The following is a 16,322-nucleotide window of genomic DNA, read 5'->3' on the forward strand; positions in this document are numbered from 1 at the left end:
AATATGTCATCAGGAAGCCGGCTGTGCGCCAGGAAAACGTTATTCATAGAAATAGGTGGCCGGCCAGATCTAAACAATTTTTTCCATGACACGCTGAAATTAATAAAATTACCATCATATGACGGAATATAATTTCTCAAACAATAAATCCCAAGGACATCGTCGGTTTCCAATGGGACCTTTGGAAATCAACCTCAATTCATTCTGAAAGAACGAAAAAACTGTAGGATGGAAAATATCAAAGCGGCAGTTATCCCTTCCTATAAATGGAATGCCAATATATTGTGCAAAACACTGTCTTTCCGATCACAAAGAATAGTCTACTGGGGGAAACACACCTTTTTTGATGAATCGTCCTTCTGCGGCTGATCCTAGGGGGCCAGGTCTCGGTCTTTCGGAAAAATTAACTCCTATGATAAAATTTTACATCATAAGAGGTAACTTGAAAAACAACATTATCAGTTCAAATTAAACAAACAAACAAACAAACAACAGAATAAAGCATACAAACCAAAATCTACTTAAACACAAATCGATCTACAGTGTTCTTACCACAGTCCTGCCATAGCTTCTGGAAAAGCAGAGTTGTCTTTTGTTTCTTTGCTTTATTGCCATAAGTATCTGTTTGGAAAGCAACACGGAAAGCATGTGAATCACCTCAGGATTAAGGTTCCTCTCCGTTAACAAATTCATGGGTGCTTTATTCATAAATGGAGCCCTGGTGGCGCAGCGGTTAAAAGGTCAGCAGTTTGAATTCACCAGCTGCTGCCTGGAAACCTTACGGGGCAGTCCTACTCTGTCCTACGGGGTCGCTATGAGTCGGAATCGACTCGACGGCAATGGGTTTGGTTTTGGTTGGTTTTATTCATAAACAGCAAATGCCTTAAATGAACATAATACAGATTTTATAATGTTTGTAGACTATGTCCCAAATCAGTAGTACGAGATATTTTTCTCTTGGTGAAAAAAAAAGGCTAAAGTATCTACCTTGTTTTCTTACAACCCCTGAGTCACTAACATCAACTAATACAGTCAGGTCAGATAAGACAGGGACCAGAAAGGGACCACCCTCTGCATGGCAAGTCTCCCAACCATAAAAAGGGCACAATATGGGCCCAAATAGACCCTTAAAAATAGAAATTTTGATAAACATTTTAGATACTTTAAACTTATTCCAGATTAGTCGAATCTCTTTCCTAAGAAAGGGGGCAAAGGACGTAAGGTCAGCCAGCCAGTCAAACACCGACTGAAAGCCTCCAGGAAAAGAAAAATTATGGATGATCATAACAGTATTCAAACGTATCTTACAAGAAAAGTTATTAGCAGGACCAATTTCTAAAACATATACAAAACCTTGCCACCAAAAAGTCCTACCTTTTTCATCTGGCAGGTATCGAAAGTCCATAGACTCACTAACTTCCTGGTCAGAAGGCCGCCGCAGCTGCATCTTCACTGTTACTGGCTCCGTTATAGCTTTGCAATATGGCGGAGTCTTGAAAACAATGGCCACTTGGCGGTGCACATCAGCTTGTGAAAAGATCCCTTTTGCTTCCCAGTCGTTCAACACAAAACGAACTTCTATGTCATCTAGCGGATGAGAAGCCACAGAAATACCAACAGTGGGAAATCAAAATAAAAGGCATCTATTAATTTTTTTTATTAACCTAAAACACATTTTGAATTCAATGAAGCAGAACGCATACATACCTTTCTGCACTTTGTCGCAGAGTAGAAATATCTCATCCCCTCCTCTGACACTTCCGCAGTTCTTGTTCACACGACAGATCCTTAATTCTGCTGTATTAGGAGCACCTGAGTATAAAGGGTTTTTTTAAAATGGGTTTCTACCTTAGTGATATATTTTATCACTTTTTAGGTGAAGAATTTTAGGAAAACGATTTGCAGAATACACTAAAAAAATGTAGTATATAGATAAGGACACTAAACACAGTAAGTATCCACGTCTGTCCCCTTCCATTCTAACTCCATTGCCTTCCCTGGTTTTAAGCCTGTGACTTCATTTCTAGGCAATAACATGTCCTCTAATTAAACCTCCCTGCTTCTAGATTCGGATTCTTCCAACCCATCCTACACACTGTCACTGGATTAATCTTCTTAAATCACGGCCATATCAGTAAGGGAATACAACTTCCATGCTTCCTATTATCTGACCAGTAAGATTCCAACAGCTCTCCCTGGCATTCGAGGCTCTCCATGAGGAAGGTGCTCTGATCTGCTTTTACGGCCTTATGCCCCACGGTCCTTCTACATATAAGACTGGCACAGTCATGCAACACTAGTGAGGTATACACAAGTGTGTGTACACACACGCACACACACACGTCTTTTGGAGGGCAATTTCATGGTCTTTTAAAACTCAGATATAGCCAAAAAGCAGAAAGAACCCAAGTATTCATCAACAGATGGATAAAATGTGCTATAATACAACAGAGTATTACTCAGCTGAAAAAAGGAACGAAATTCTAATACGTGCTACGGCATGAAGTATCGTGAAAACACCACGCTGAGTGACGTCAGTCAGTCACAAAACGACAACTAACTAAGATTCCCCTGAAATGAAACACCTGGAATAGGCAAATTCCCAGAGACAGAAAGCAGAAAGTTTCAGAAAGAGATAGTGGTGACAGTTGTACAACATTGTGAATGCAATTCATGTCACTGAATTACACACTTAAAAATGGCTCAAATGGCAAATTTTATGTTACATTTGTTTTACCACCATAAAATAAGAAAAAACAAAACCCCACGAACTAGTCATACACTTTGACCTAGCAATCCAGCATTTGCCAGCATTTCCACTTGTAGAAATTTCCTCTAAAAAATATTTGCATGAGACCCTGTAATAGAGTAATAATTTAATAAAATTATGATATACAATGAAATATATTGGCTACTGAAAAGAATACCAGTAAGAGGAAAAAAAAGTTTATAAAAAGGTCAGTGATGACTTTTTAAAAAGTTGCCAAAAACATACCGTGTAAATGATGATGATGGTGTATGTGAACATAAATGAAGAACAAACTGATGAACTATACACCTGAGAATAGTGATTATCTTTGGAGAATGAGATGATAGGAGATTTGCCCTCTGTTAAATATTTCTATAACGTCTGAATTTTTCCTACAATAAACACGTTCTTTTTTTTAATTACCAAAATACTTCTTAAAAACTAAACTACAAAACACAAACAACAAACCACGGCTACCAACAAAGCAGACAGTGAAGCACTCACGATTGTCATAAATTGGGTTTGAGACGACAGGAGTCAGGGCAGTTGTCAAATCGCCGTGTTCGTCGGGGAGGAAAACCTGAAAACACAGCCTCACCACGTTGAGGTCACAGTCTTCAATATCAAGCAGCTGTTGTTCAGGGACTGGATAATTAAAAAAAAAAAAAAAAGATTAAGAATGTAGAATAATCATATAGAACTAAGATCCCCCTAGGCCCCCCTCCCTGCCCACTGTATCCAAGAATCTTGAGAAATCTTCCAATTTGTACCAACAACACAAAACCGGTACAAAATCCCAAGGGTGCCAGTGATCACCACCATCAAACGGCCGCTGTCTGACAGCATTCATGAAGTCACGGCCACGCTCAGGAAGTGACTATCCAGGCATCTGAGATTAGAGCAGAACCCACTGACATTCACAGCAAATCAGGTTTCAGGAAAGTGGCTGCAGGCCACACACAACGGACAACTGGCATTCATCACCAATACCAGCTCTGTGCGTTTGCTCCCGTCACTATGCTGGGGGCGACGTGTCAGTTACCCCTCACCCTGTACAAGAATTATCATCATCCTCATTTTACAGACGAGGGACTGATTTTAAAGAGGTTAAGTTACTAGTCCCAAGGTTTACAGCTAAAAAGCAGAGACTCAAACAGAGGTCACTGAATTCAGAGTCTGTGCTCTGAAGACCTGAACTCTACAGGGCAATTTATGTTACGTTATGCAAAAAACTGACATAAACAGGCACCGCTACTAAAATTCAGATCAGCATTTTAGGAATGAAACACCAAGAACGTACTAGAGAACATGCTAGATGATGTAAGGTAGGGAGTTTCCATAAGAAATTTCATATGCAAATCAAGTTAAAAAAAAAAAAAACCCATAGCAGGAAAATTCTGCAGTTCTGAAGAAATACAAAAACTTGTTCTTCATGACAGAATATAGTGTAGTGAGTTTGTTAAGTTGGTATTTGAAAAGAAACCCAGTTCCAAAGGAAACTATATTATTGCCTTTTCCAAAAAATATCATAAACTATAACAATAAATTGTAACTAATCACCGTATTTTTAAAAACTGAAACGTACATATTAAATTATACAAAAATTTTCATTATAAAAAGTATTAAAACTTGAAATATTAAATTTGAAAATACATGTTAAAACCCAAATTCCCCGGTCTTAAAAGCAATAACTAGTAAAAATGACAATGTATTTTGGATTTTTTTCTTTAAATTATATTCACACAGTCTCAGTAGCTACGCCAGCATTTAAAATCACACCAGTGTCTGCACTCTGAGGCCCAGCATCTGAAAGCCTCTACAAGAACACAGCTGCAGGACTAAAAGGTCAGAAGGTTCTGACGCCAACTCCCGCACCCTGCAGCACTCTACTGGCACGGTTATGCGCAGCCACGACAGGTCGGCCTCTTCAAAGTCAATTCCCCCCACCCCAACAGCTGATTTTGCAGAAGCAGATTGCCAGGCCTTTCTCTCGAGGTGCCTCTGGGTGGACTCGAACCTCTAACCTATCGGTTAGCAGTCTGCTGCATTAACTACTTGTACCCCCCAGGGACTCTTCAAAATCAACTTTGCAGTATTATAAAAATGCAGGCTCCAGGCTATTAACATCTCTCAACTACAAAGGTGATTTACCAATAGACCAAAAAAAACAGTTAGCTAGGTGCTCCTAAGAATAAGTTTAAAAACAAATCTATATGAATGGACACACAAATTGTGGTACAGTCGTACAATGGAATAATAGCGATAAAAGGAACAAAGTATGTGTCTTGGCCATCTGGTGCTGCTATAACAGAACTACGACAAACGGATGGCTCCAACAAAGAGAAACTTATTCTCTTACTGTCTAGTAGGCTACAAGTCGAAATTTAGGGTGTCAGCTCCAGGGAAAGGCTTTCTCTGTCAGCTCTGGAGGAAGGTCCAAGTCATCAATCTTCCCCGGGACTAGGAGCTTCTCTACGCAGGAACCTAGGGTCCAAAGGACGCGCTCTGCTCCTGGTGCTGCTTTCTGGGTGGTTATGAGGTCCCCATGTCTCTCTGTTCACTTCTCTCTTTATATCTCAAAAGGGATTGGCTTAAGACCCCAACTAATCTGTAGATCTCATCAATAAAACTGCCGCTGATCTATTTTATTACATCACAGAGATAGGATTTACAACACACAGGGAAATCACATCAGATGACAAAATGGTGGACAATCACACAAGACTGGGAATCATGACCCAGCCAAGTAGACAGATATTTTGGGGACACAATTCAATCCAGGACACTATGGGTACACATCAACATGGAGATGGCTCAAAAACATTATTCTGAGCAAAAGAAGCTGGATATTAGACTAAAGGGTTCCATTTATCAGAAATTCTAGAAAAAATCAATCTATAGCAACAGAAAACAGATCAGTGGTTGACTGGGGCCAGAGGTGGGGGAGGAACATAGCTGGGAAGAGGCAAAGACATTTCTGGAAGTGACAGAAATGCTCCGCATGCTGGTTGTGGTGGCAGTTAAATGAGAGTATACGTTTGGGTGCATCTTACTGTATGTAAATTACACCTAAACGAAAGTTCATTTAGGAGCTTTTAAAATAGTACATAAAAGGAAAATAAATAAACTAGTTAGTAAACCAAAGTACAAAAACATTTAGCCACACAATCTTTCCATCAAACAGGAGAAATTCTAGTTGCTTCTCCAAAAATCACTTTTTATGGGATTTTTCAATGTGTGGGAACACAGTCAGCACGCATCAGGACGACTTAAATCTCTAGACGACTGGGTCAAAGCCGCTGAGAGGCACACCCTGACTGCCCCGTCTTTAGCCCAGTGCAGGATCCAGAGTAAGCTGTGCTCCGTCGTTGAAGGTCCAGCACAAAAGCTTCTTCTCTTCTAACCTGTGTCCCTGAGACGCAAGGATTATCGATCGCACCTTTAAATCAGTGTGGCACTTGACCTGTAGCTCTCTTAGTTTTTATCTTACATGGTAATCACTCATACATGCCCATTCTACCTTACTGGGCTAAGTTAAAAGTTTCATGAAGGCAGAATGGGTGTTTTCTTGTATGTCTGCTGAGCATGGAACAGAGTGGCCTACATATAACGGTTCATCATTCAACATTTCTTCTATTAGTCAGTGAGTAAAGGATTAATTAGACAAACGCCTGTCGAACAATCAAACATGTAGACATTTTTATAAATTGCTGAAGAAAACTGTAAAGTGAAAATTAACAAAAGGAAGTTTTGAATTGACAATGGCAGACTACGTATGCAATTGGGACCAGCTCTACCGTGAGAACTAAAAGGGTGTACAAAATATGAAACAAATTTTCTCAAAGGCATTAGAGCGCTAAGGAGGTGATGTAAAATCACAGGGCCAGGATCTGAGAGAAGGAAACTCAGAGAGGTAAGTTCAGAATACACCTGTGGCCACCGAGTCAATTTTGACTCACAGCCACCCTACAGGACAGCCACCCTACAGGACAGCCACCCTACAGGACAGAGCAGAACTGCCCCACAGGTTTCCAAGGAGTGGCTGCTGACCTTTTTAGTTAGCAGCTGAGCGCTTAACCACTGTACCACCAGGGTCCCCAATGGTTAAAAAACTAACTTGTCAGCAATGAAGAAAGGGTAAGGAAATCCACAAGAGCCTTTTTGTTTGTTTGTTTTTTAAGCTCAGGCTATTATGAGGAAAGGCTCTTATTTTCTTGTATTAAGCCAGACTCCAGAGATGAGAATCTGTGTTAGAGGCTACTTGTCTACCATGTAATATAATTCCCCCAAACTAAACTGCAAAACAACGCGCTTTCACAACCAACCAATGCCCTCTGCACATGGAGAGAGAGTAAAGTGCCTAACGAAGCTAAACTATAAATTCTTTAATGTCAAAATAAGTTGTATTGCACACAATTTAACAGTGTTTAAATATCCTATGGGTTTAATCACGGTACGATACTGGAATTTCAAATATGTTATTATTTAAATAGACAGCTGCTGTTGTTGTCAGGTTCTGACTGACAGTGATCCTATAGGACAGAGTAGAACTGCTGCACAGTGTTTCCAAGGAGCGGCTGGTGGATTCAAACTGCCAATCTTTTGGTTAGCGTCTGAGCTCTTAACCACTACGCCACCAGGGCTCCAATACATAGCTAAGAAATGATAAGTAATTTTTAATTTTTTTTCTACTTTTGCACTAAGAATCCTCTATGAAATCATCTGCCACTGTTTTGTTCTAGCTAAGTGGATATTGTTAAAATTTGATATTGGAGCCCTTAATTACATTCCTCAGCCCATTCAGACTTCGACAGATATTAGACAATTTGGACATTACTTTACCTGAAGCCTCAAGTTTGCAACTATTAGATTATTGTATATGACCATTTGCAAGAGACAGTTTCTATTTTAAAGAACTAATGGCAGGAAAGGTAAGATGAAGACTGGCCTTCATACACCAGGATGATGTGGGACACTAAATAATCCTATGCAAAGTAAGAATAATTTTTAAAATTCCTTGAACTTTGACATGGTATTTGACCTTAAGAGAGTTCATGATGAAGCAGTATCTGTCTACAGGCCGAATTTGCAGACCCTATCTGCTAAATGGAAACCCTGGTGGCGTAGTGGTTAAGTGCTATGGCTGCTAACCAAAGGGTCAGCAGTTCGAATCCGCCAGGCGCTCCTTGGAAACTCTATGGGGCAGTTCTACTCTGTCCTATAGGGTCGCTATGAGCCGGAATCGACTCGACGGCACTGGGTTTGGTTTACTGGTTTTTATCTGCTAAACGTATCCAACTCCGCTCCTTCTACGTATCCCACATCTATAACACAGAAACAAAGCCAGCTAGTCTCTTGCTAATTCTTAACCAGTTGACCTTCCTATGTTAAGCAGACACCCACAAGAAACTGTCAATTCAGCTCTGACACATTCCTGTACAAACGGGAGAATTTACACTCGTATATCCTGAAAATAACATCAAAGACCAAAGAGAGACGGTAATTTTATGAGTTCATGTTATTTTAACCAGTTTTTAGTGTTTTGAGGGCTTTTTTGGAGGGTAGACTTTATTTGCTTTGTTTAGTATTAGAAATGCACATTTTTAGGTTGTATTTCAATATTCTAGGAAAATAATAAAACGCACAGGATAATCATTATTTCTATTACAAAAACGGCATCAGAACACAGAATCTGGCCTACTCTGAAGACACTTAAACTTTATTAGCTGCCCCCGACTACAGGCCCCTGCCCCTCCACTGCTGTTCCCTCAGCACTTGTCACTGTCTACTGCATTGTGTGTTTACTTAGCAGGTGTGTTAACTGTCAGTCTCTCTTCAAGGCCAGGGATTTCTGTCTGTTTTCTTGGCCGACTTACCCCAAGCACACAGGACACTCTAGGACTATGAGGATTAAAACAGGCAAAAATCTATTGAAGAAATGCCTGCGTAGCTAACCTGGGAAGCTGGCATGTACAGATAGGAAGCTCCTTACCCTCAGAGCACTCCCTTGTGGAGACAGGTATTTATACAGCAGTGCGGGTGGCACAGTGGTTGAGTGCTTGGCTACTAACAGGTCAACAGTTGGACCCACCAGCCACTCTGCGCGAGAAAGACGTAACGGTCTGTTTCTGTAAGATTACAGCCTTGGAAACCCTACGGGGCAGTTCTACTCTGTCCTAGAGGGTAGCTAGGAGTCACAACTGACAATGGCAGTGGGTTTGGTTTGGTTTTTGATTAATACGAATACACTGCTTAGGTGCCAAAGTGAAATGTAAAGAAGTTTCCACCTTAGACACTGTCCATAACGAGCATGAAATTCATCTCAGAAAACAATATCCGAACAAGTAAATGATCCAATAGGTGTCACAAAACTTTTAATGACTAATTGCTGAGTGAATGGCATAATTTGGAAGATATTATCTTGGGCTTAACGAACTGAGAAGGCTTTCAGGTAAGGAAGACAACTTGAATATTTCTGGTACAAACGAGGCATGTTCATTCATTCATTTATTTGTTTATTCTTTCAACAAATTTTAATTAAGCCTCTACCATGTGCCAGACACTGGACTCTGTCAGAGACGCAGAGAAGACAGTCTCCACCCCCAGGATCTCACTGTTTAGTAAGGGAGAAACATTAAAACAGGATTACAGAAAACCGATTAGAAGTTAAGTACGAGCGCTGCAGGAAAATGGAAGGAATGAGTATCTGTCTGGAAGGTCAGGGAAGGCCTGAGAGAGGAGGTGGCCTTGCCACTGAAACTTGAAGGATGAACAGGAGGAATTCACCAGGCAGACCAGGGCATTCCATACCAGGGACACACAGGAGCACAGCAGCAAGAAAGAAGACGGCTCCCCTCACACCGTAAACAGCTCGGGAGGCAAAAACAAAGCTTATATGCACTCAGTCTTAGGAGAAGAGGGAGGGAGTCCAGGGAGGGGCTGGAAGCTGGAGATGAAGCTGGAATGGAAAACTAGATCATGGAGGCCTTTGGATGCTGTGCTTGAGAAGCTGAAATTAGCAAGCAGATCAGAATTTCTTAGAGTGTGGCCCATGGATCACCTGCATCAGAATCACCCAGAGTCCCGCTGGTCGTGACAGTAAGTTAACAGGCTAGATAAGCATTTAAAACAATAAAATGGAACAGAGGCTATACTGCACATATTGTTTTTTATCTATGCGTGTATGCACACATAGCTATGTACTGTGCTGAGAAATTAAACCTACTTCTTTCTGGGGGTCACAGTCAAAGAAGTTAAGAAACACTGATCTAGGGTGCTTATTAAAATGCAGATTCCCAGACCTGGCACCTGACCTATAAAATCAGAGGGAATATGGCCTGGAAGCTACATTTTTAAACAAGTACTTAGGACTTCAGTATTAAGTAGAGAGTCAGCAAAAAAGAGGAAGAAACCTAAATGAGATGGATGGACACAGTGGCTGCAACAATGGGCTCAAGCATTAACCACGATCGTGAGGATGGCGCAGGACTGGGCAGTGATCGTTCTATGGTACACACGGTCACTGTGAGTGGGAGCCGACTCGATGGCACCTAACAGCAACCACAAGGGACTCACACGCACATTCAAATGGAGGACTACGCTGAGGGTGATCTAGAGCCACTGATGGGACAATAAGCAGAGCTCTGAAATGACCAGATTGGTTTTAGAAGGATCTTTCTAGACACGGAGTATACAAACTGGTTGGAGGGAGATCAAGAACAGAGGCAGGAACACAGGTTGAGAGGTTAGCGCCCAGGCTCCAGGCTAACAATGACGCAAGCTGACATTCCTAAAGCGGCCAGAAGGAAAGAGGAGAAGAGGGACTGAGAGGCGGTCAGGGTGGGCGGACAGAACAATCTGTCTGGACCAGACAAGGTTCCATGAAGAGAAGCAGTGGAAGAGATGCCAGGAGACACGTGCTGGAGCTACAGGCAGGTGGGTGGCTTTGAACGCAGGCCCGTTTAGCTGTTAAACTATGCAGGAAGCTCTTAGAGGTCTCTGATCACAACAGTATGTTAAAGTGCTGTCCTACAAAGATTAAGTGCTGCTGTTGTCGCCAGCTGCTGTTGCGTTGATTCAGACTCACGGCAACCCCAAGCCTGCAGAGGGAGACTGCTCTCCACTGGGTTTTCAAGGCTGTGACTTTTTGGAAACTCTGGTGGCGTAGCAGTTAAGAGCTACGGCTGCTAACCAAAAGGTCGGTAGTCGGAATCCACCAGGCGCTCCTTGGAAACTCTCTGGGGCAGTTCTGCTCTGTCCTGTAGGGTCACTGTGAGTCAGAATTGACTTGACAGCAGCGGGTTTGGTTTTGGTTTAGACTTTTTGGAAGCAGATCGCCAGGTCTTTCTTCCGAGGTGCCTCAGGTAGGTTTAAACTGCCAACCTTTCGGTGAGTAGTCCAGTGCTTTATCATTTGTGCCACCCGGGGCTTCTCAGAATATTATCCTAGTGGGGAGAAAACAGCATACCACCACAATTCAAATTATGAGATCAGCTCCCCAGTTAAGGAGAGAGCAAAAGGGTTAGGAGAAGGAACGGATGTTAAAAAAAAAAAACAAAACCCAAAACAAACAAACAAAAACTAACGATCAACAAACACTGTGTAAGCTCAAGTGGCAGGACCATCTGGGCAGAACCGCACGGGGTAACATCATGAGCTCTGGAGCCAGGTGGCCTGTGGTTCAAATCCCAGCTCCATCATCCACCAGCTGTGTAACTGAGCAAATGACTTTTCTATGCCTCCATTTCCTCATTTGTAAAGTGGAAATATTAATAGTACCTGCACCTCATAGACTGTTATAAAGATGAAATGAAGTAAAATCTGTAAAGCATTTACTATGTGTTAGAAACCATTCTAAGTCCTGTGTAGGTTATTAACATCATGCCTGGATCTGGGTTGCTAAAAAAAAAAAAGAGCTTCCACAGATGGCCTATCAGCTTCCCCCTTTTAATGCCTTTACCCCGGGAGTCAGGAGACCTAGGTTTGAATCCCAGCTCCACCACTTACACCGTATGACTTGGGAAAGTTATATAACCAAAAGCTAGGTTTCTCTTCTGTAGAGGAGTGCTCTTATAAATGATTAAATAAAAGTGTACATGAAGCACTTAAAACGTGCTTCCTGACACACGAGAAGTGCTTAACAAACAGCAGCTGTCATTTACAATCTCTTCGTTTTTACTGCATTTAGATCTGGATGGCCTCCTTGAGTCTGTCCCTTTAATTTGGTGAAGAATCAAAATTTCCAGTGAGCTACTTGACCCATGAATTTTCCACTTCTAAAAATTTATCCTAAGAAAATAACAGCACAAGAGCTAAACATGTATACACAATGGAGTTTCTGAAATAAAATGAAAACCACCTAAATGTTCATTAACAGATGACTGGGTACCCAAATTATGGTCTATCCAAACAATGGGATATTCTGTTAAAAGAATAAAACAGATTTTATAAGCAAAATGTTTGAGATATATTCCAGAGTAGAAAAATGAAGCGGCAGAATAGGAAGCATAGCATGATTCCATTTACATAAAAAACATATGCCTATATGACTATACACATGTAAAGAAAATCCCAGAACAATATATGCCAAGCTTACCAGAAGTCTCCTCTGCAGAGTGAGATGGAAGGGGAAGGAGACTTTTGCTTTCATCACTATTCTTGTTATGTGCCATCAAGTCGGTTCCCACTCATAGCAACCCTCCAGGACAGAGCAGAACTGCCCCACCGGGTTTCCAAGGAGGGCTTGGTGGATTCAAACTGCCAACCTTTTCGTCAGCAGCTGAGCCCTGAACCACTACACCACCAAGGCTCCACCCCTATACTAAGCTGTATAAAAAATCAAGGCCTAGAGTAGAGAGATGCAGACTGTAGACCTGAGGACTCACATTGTCTTTGGACACATTCCTTAAATTATCATCCTATCAAATTATTTTCATACATCCAGGAAGAACACAGATCAACAATGTAAGTATGTCTTGATTATGACAAAGAAGCCTAATCTTTGAAAATTTTACAGTTATTCAATTCCCGAACTGTGCATATTTAAGCAGCTGCAGAAGACGTAGGAGAATGCAGACTACGGTAGCGTAGGGTGCCAGCACCTAGCTTGGGAATCATTTGTCTATTCTAACAACACGGGGTGCTTCCAAGCGCCAGCACCACACCACGCCAATTAGCGCTGTCAGGGTAAGTGTTTAATGAATGTCATTTTATTATCCCCCAGACCTACTAAAAAGTAAACACCTTCCCACATGCATGAACACACTACGAAGATATTTTGTGTGGCTTCCACTTTTATGCTGCTTCTTCCACACTGAGGTTAATGCAAGTTTCACTGTTGAATGTGCCCATGAGTTAAACGCACTCCAACCGCTTATAATCACAGCACCTATTCAGCATGCAAAAAGGAGGCTGTGTACTGTCTCCTGAAACGGCACAAAGACACATTCAAAGAGAATCTGAGCATTTTTGAGGTTTTCTTACAGAAAACAATGACACTCTCCACTAATATAAGGAAGACTTCTCTGCTAAGAAATGACACTTTTTCAACAATGGTAAAAAATTTTAAATATATTTCATTCCTCAGACACAGGTACAAGGCAACAAGTAGAAAAGTGAACACAAGACTTAAGCAGCGTTTAAATCAGGTTCAAGATACATATAGGCGTCACTTATACAATGAGTCGAATCCAAATTGAAAACAAATACAAAAACCAGCTGCCATCAAGTTGATGATCCCATGGCAATCCCATGTGTGTCAGGCACCTATAGGTGGACTCAAACCTCCAATCTTTCGGTTAGCAAATGAGCATGCCCCAGGGACTTCATCCAAATAACAGGAGTGGCTATATTAAACATACTCACCACTGAAAGGATTGATTCCTGCCCTTATCCGTGAAATTACAGCTTCTTTTACTTCTTTTTTCTTTACACAACGAATACCCAAATTTTGAAAACTAGAAGGGAAAAATAAAACTTTTAACACCACATTATAGTTAAACACAAAGACACCTAAACAATGTTCTACTTGTGGAAATCAAACACAGCCAACACTGAGTGGTGGCGGATGGAGATGCTGGAGAATTCCATGTGTTGGGATAAAAATGCAGGGGTAAGATGGTGCTATATTTCTACGAGAACTGTTAAAAGAAAAACAGATATACTGTATCATTTTTACACACAATATTTCATAATTACACCTTACTAATATATCTAAAGAGCCCTGGTGGTTCAATATTAAGTGCTAGGCTGCTAACCAAAAGGTCAGGGTTCAAACTTAGCCAGGGGCTCTGAGGGAGAAGACACCTCGCGATCTGTTCTCATAAAGATTACATCCTAGGAAACACTACGGGGCAGGTCTGCTCTGTCCTACTGGGTCACTATGAGTCAGAATCAACCCGATGGCACTCAACAACAACAAACAATACGCCTATGTCAAATATACCAGAACGGGCAGACCGTAACAGGAAAGTAACATCAAAAGCTAAAATTCACCTCCCAAACAAACTCATCATCAAGTCAACAAAATGTGTGTATCTGATTAGGTCAAGCAGAAGCTATAAAAACGTGCCCATGGGCTAAAGCCCACAGGGATGTTCTGTTGAGCCCACAGTGTTGCCTACATTCCAAAAAAAAAAAAAGGTGTACAGGTTGCCAACATTTAAAAATCAGGTAATTACATACAAACTGACTTCTCTTGATGTTTGTACGCATCGCTTGAACCTTTTAAAGGCCTGGCAATGCTAGGCTGGTACAGAAACAACGGCTGGGGCTGAGCACCACTGCCCCATTACCCAGGGCAAGGCCTGCGAGCCCGCTCACACCTGAGCCCCCTGCTCACTTATACCACCTGCCTGGCCCCCAGACACTTGTTTTTTGAGCCCTGATTTCACTGCTAGTAGCAGTGGAATATAATATGGTTTGCGCTGTATTGCGTGAAGTTATAATCATCCATTATAAGAAAGAATTGAAATGTGTTTTTAGAAAATCAGTAAGAGGTTTAATACTAACAATAATATTTAACAAAAGCTTCAAAATGTCATTTGTGGAAAACTTCTCAATAGCTACAAATATGACTAATCTGCATATGTGTAGTACAGATGGTGGTGGGGACTCCCCCACCAACCAGCAGTCATGCTTGTTCCCACATGGAAAAACCATGACATCACTTAAGTTGGGTGGGTGTGAACAAGGAAGCAAAACTCAGTTATAATAACATGACTGCCTGTTCAACTTCACGGGCCACTGGCCACAGGAGGCTGCCTCCAGGCCCTCTTCCTGCTCACGCTGAGTCTAAGGTTTACACTCTTCACTCATCGCACCCGCGATCTTGCCAGCTCCTACAATGTCTTTGACGTTTCCTTCCTCTGCCTCCAAAATTAAAAAATAAATCTTGAATTTCTAGCCCTTATTTGAAATCCTAAAACTATAATCCTCTTCTTCAAAAGTATTACTATTCTTTAAGATTCTTGGCATGGCTCTCTCTTTTTCTCTGACAAAAAGGTTTTAAAGACTTCTTCGTTTTATATATTTATATACTACTTCATTGTGTTTTATCTGAATAACCATATTTAACTGCTATTCACAAAACATTAGCAGTAGTGGGGATTTCTGAAATTCCGACACGAGGAAATCAAGGTTTGCAAAGATTCAGTGACCTGTTCAAAAAAATTGCTTTCAAACGGGGAAAGTTCAAAAAAGCATTCAAGCGTCTGAGGCACCCAAAGAGTCAAATATGCAGTCATTGGTCGTTCATTCATACTCCTTCAACAAGTTTTCAGGCTTCTACAATGTACCAAAAACTCCAGAAAGCACCGAGGATTTACAACCCGTCCCCTCATGGAGTTTACGATCTACCACAGGGCTTGCAAACCAAGGCCTGTGGACCAACTCCAGCCCCCTACTTGTTTCTGCAGATAAAGGTTTACTGGAGCTCTACCACGCTCGCTCCCATCCATGTGCTGTCTATGGCTGCCCTATGCTACAACAGCGGAGCTGAGTAGCTGTGACACAGGCTGTGTGGCTGAAAATATTTACCATGTGGCCTTTACAGAAAAGGGCTGCTGACCTCTAGCCTAGTGAAAGATACAGACATTAAATGATCACACACACAAAAACGCTAAACTGCAATCATGACAAGTGTCCTGAAGGGGAGATACGTGATGTCACGGGGGCCTAAAATGAGAGAGCTGATCAATTCAGGGAGGGCAGAAGGGCTTCCTGCAGGAAGTGATAATGTGAACACAAGTGAACTAGTGAAGAGGAGAGAGAAGAGACCGCCTGGCAGACGATAATATGAACAGAAGTAAACTAGGTAAAGAGGAGAGAGAAGAGACCTCCAGGCAGAAAGAGGAGAACACCCAAAGGTCATAGAGAAGAGCTCTGTGCTTAAAGGAAACCAAAGGAGGGCCCGTGTGCCTGCAGTGTAGACATATCACACTAGAAGGCCTGTGTGCCTGCAGTGTAGACATACCACACTAGAAGAGGCCTGTGTACCTGCACTGCAGACCTATCACACTAGAAGAGGCCTGTGTACCTGCACTGTAGACATATCACACTAGAAGAGGCCTGTGTG

The 16,322-nt window shown here is 41.7% G+C and overlaps 1 protein-coding gene across 2 annotated transcripts in view; it reads right to left on the bottom strand.

Moving 5' to 3' along the window:
- The window catches only part of REL (REL proto-oncogene, NF-kB subunit), a 46,818-nt gene that overhangs the window by 8,443 nt on the left and 22,053 nt on the right, over positions 1-16,322 (bottom strand). For both annotated transcript variants that reach the window (XM_049870345.1, XM_049870346.1), the window contains exons 4-9: positions 13,613-13,704; positions 3,254-3,394; positions 1,708-1,812; positions 1,375-1,587; positions 553-621; positions 339-410 (exon numbers count right to left, since the gene is read on the bottom strand). In XM_049870345.1, coding sequence (XP_049726302.1) covers positions 339-410; positions 553-621; positions 1,375-1,587; positions 1,708-1,812; positions 3,254-3,394; positions 13,613-13,704 — 692 coding nt within the window. The remainder of the gene's footprint in view (positions 1-338; positions 411-552; positions 622-1,374; positions 1,588-1,707; positions 1,813-3,253; positions 3,395-13,612; positions 13,705-16,322) is intronic.

This window comes from Elephas maximus, chromosome 26 (assembly GCF_024166365.1).
Source record: "Elephas maximus indicus isolate mEleMax1 chromosome 26, mEleMax1 primary haplotype, whole genome shotgun sequence".
NCBI classification, from domain to species: Eukaryota; Metazoa; Chordata; class Mammalia; order Proboscidea; family Elephantidae; genus Elephas; species Elephas maximus.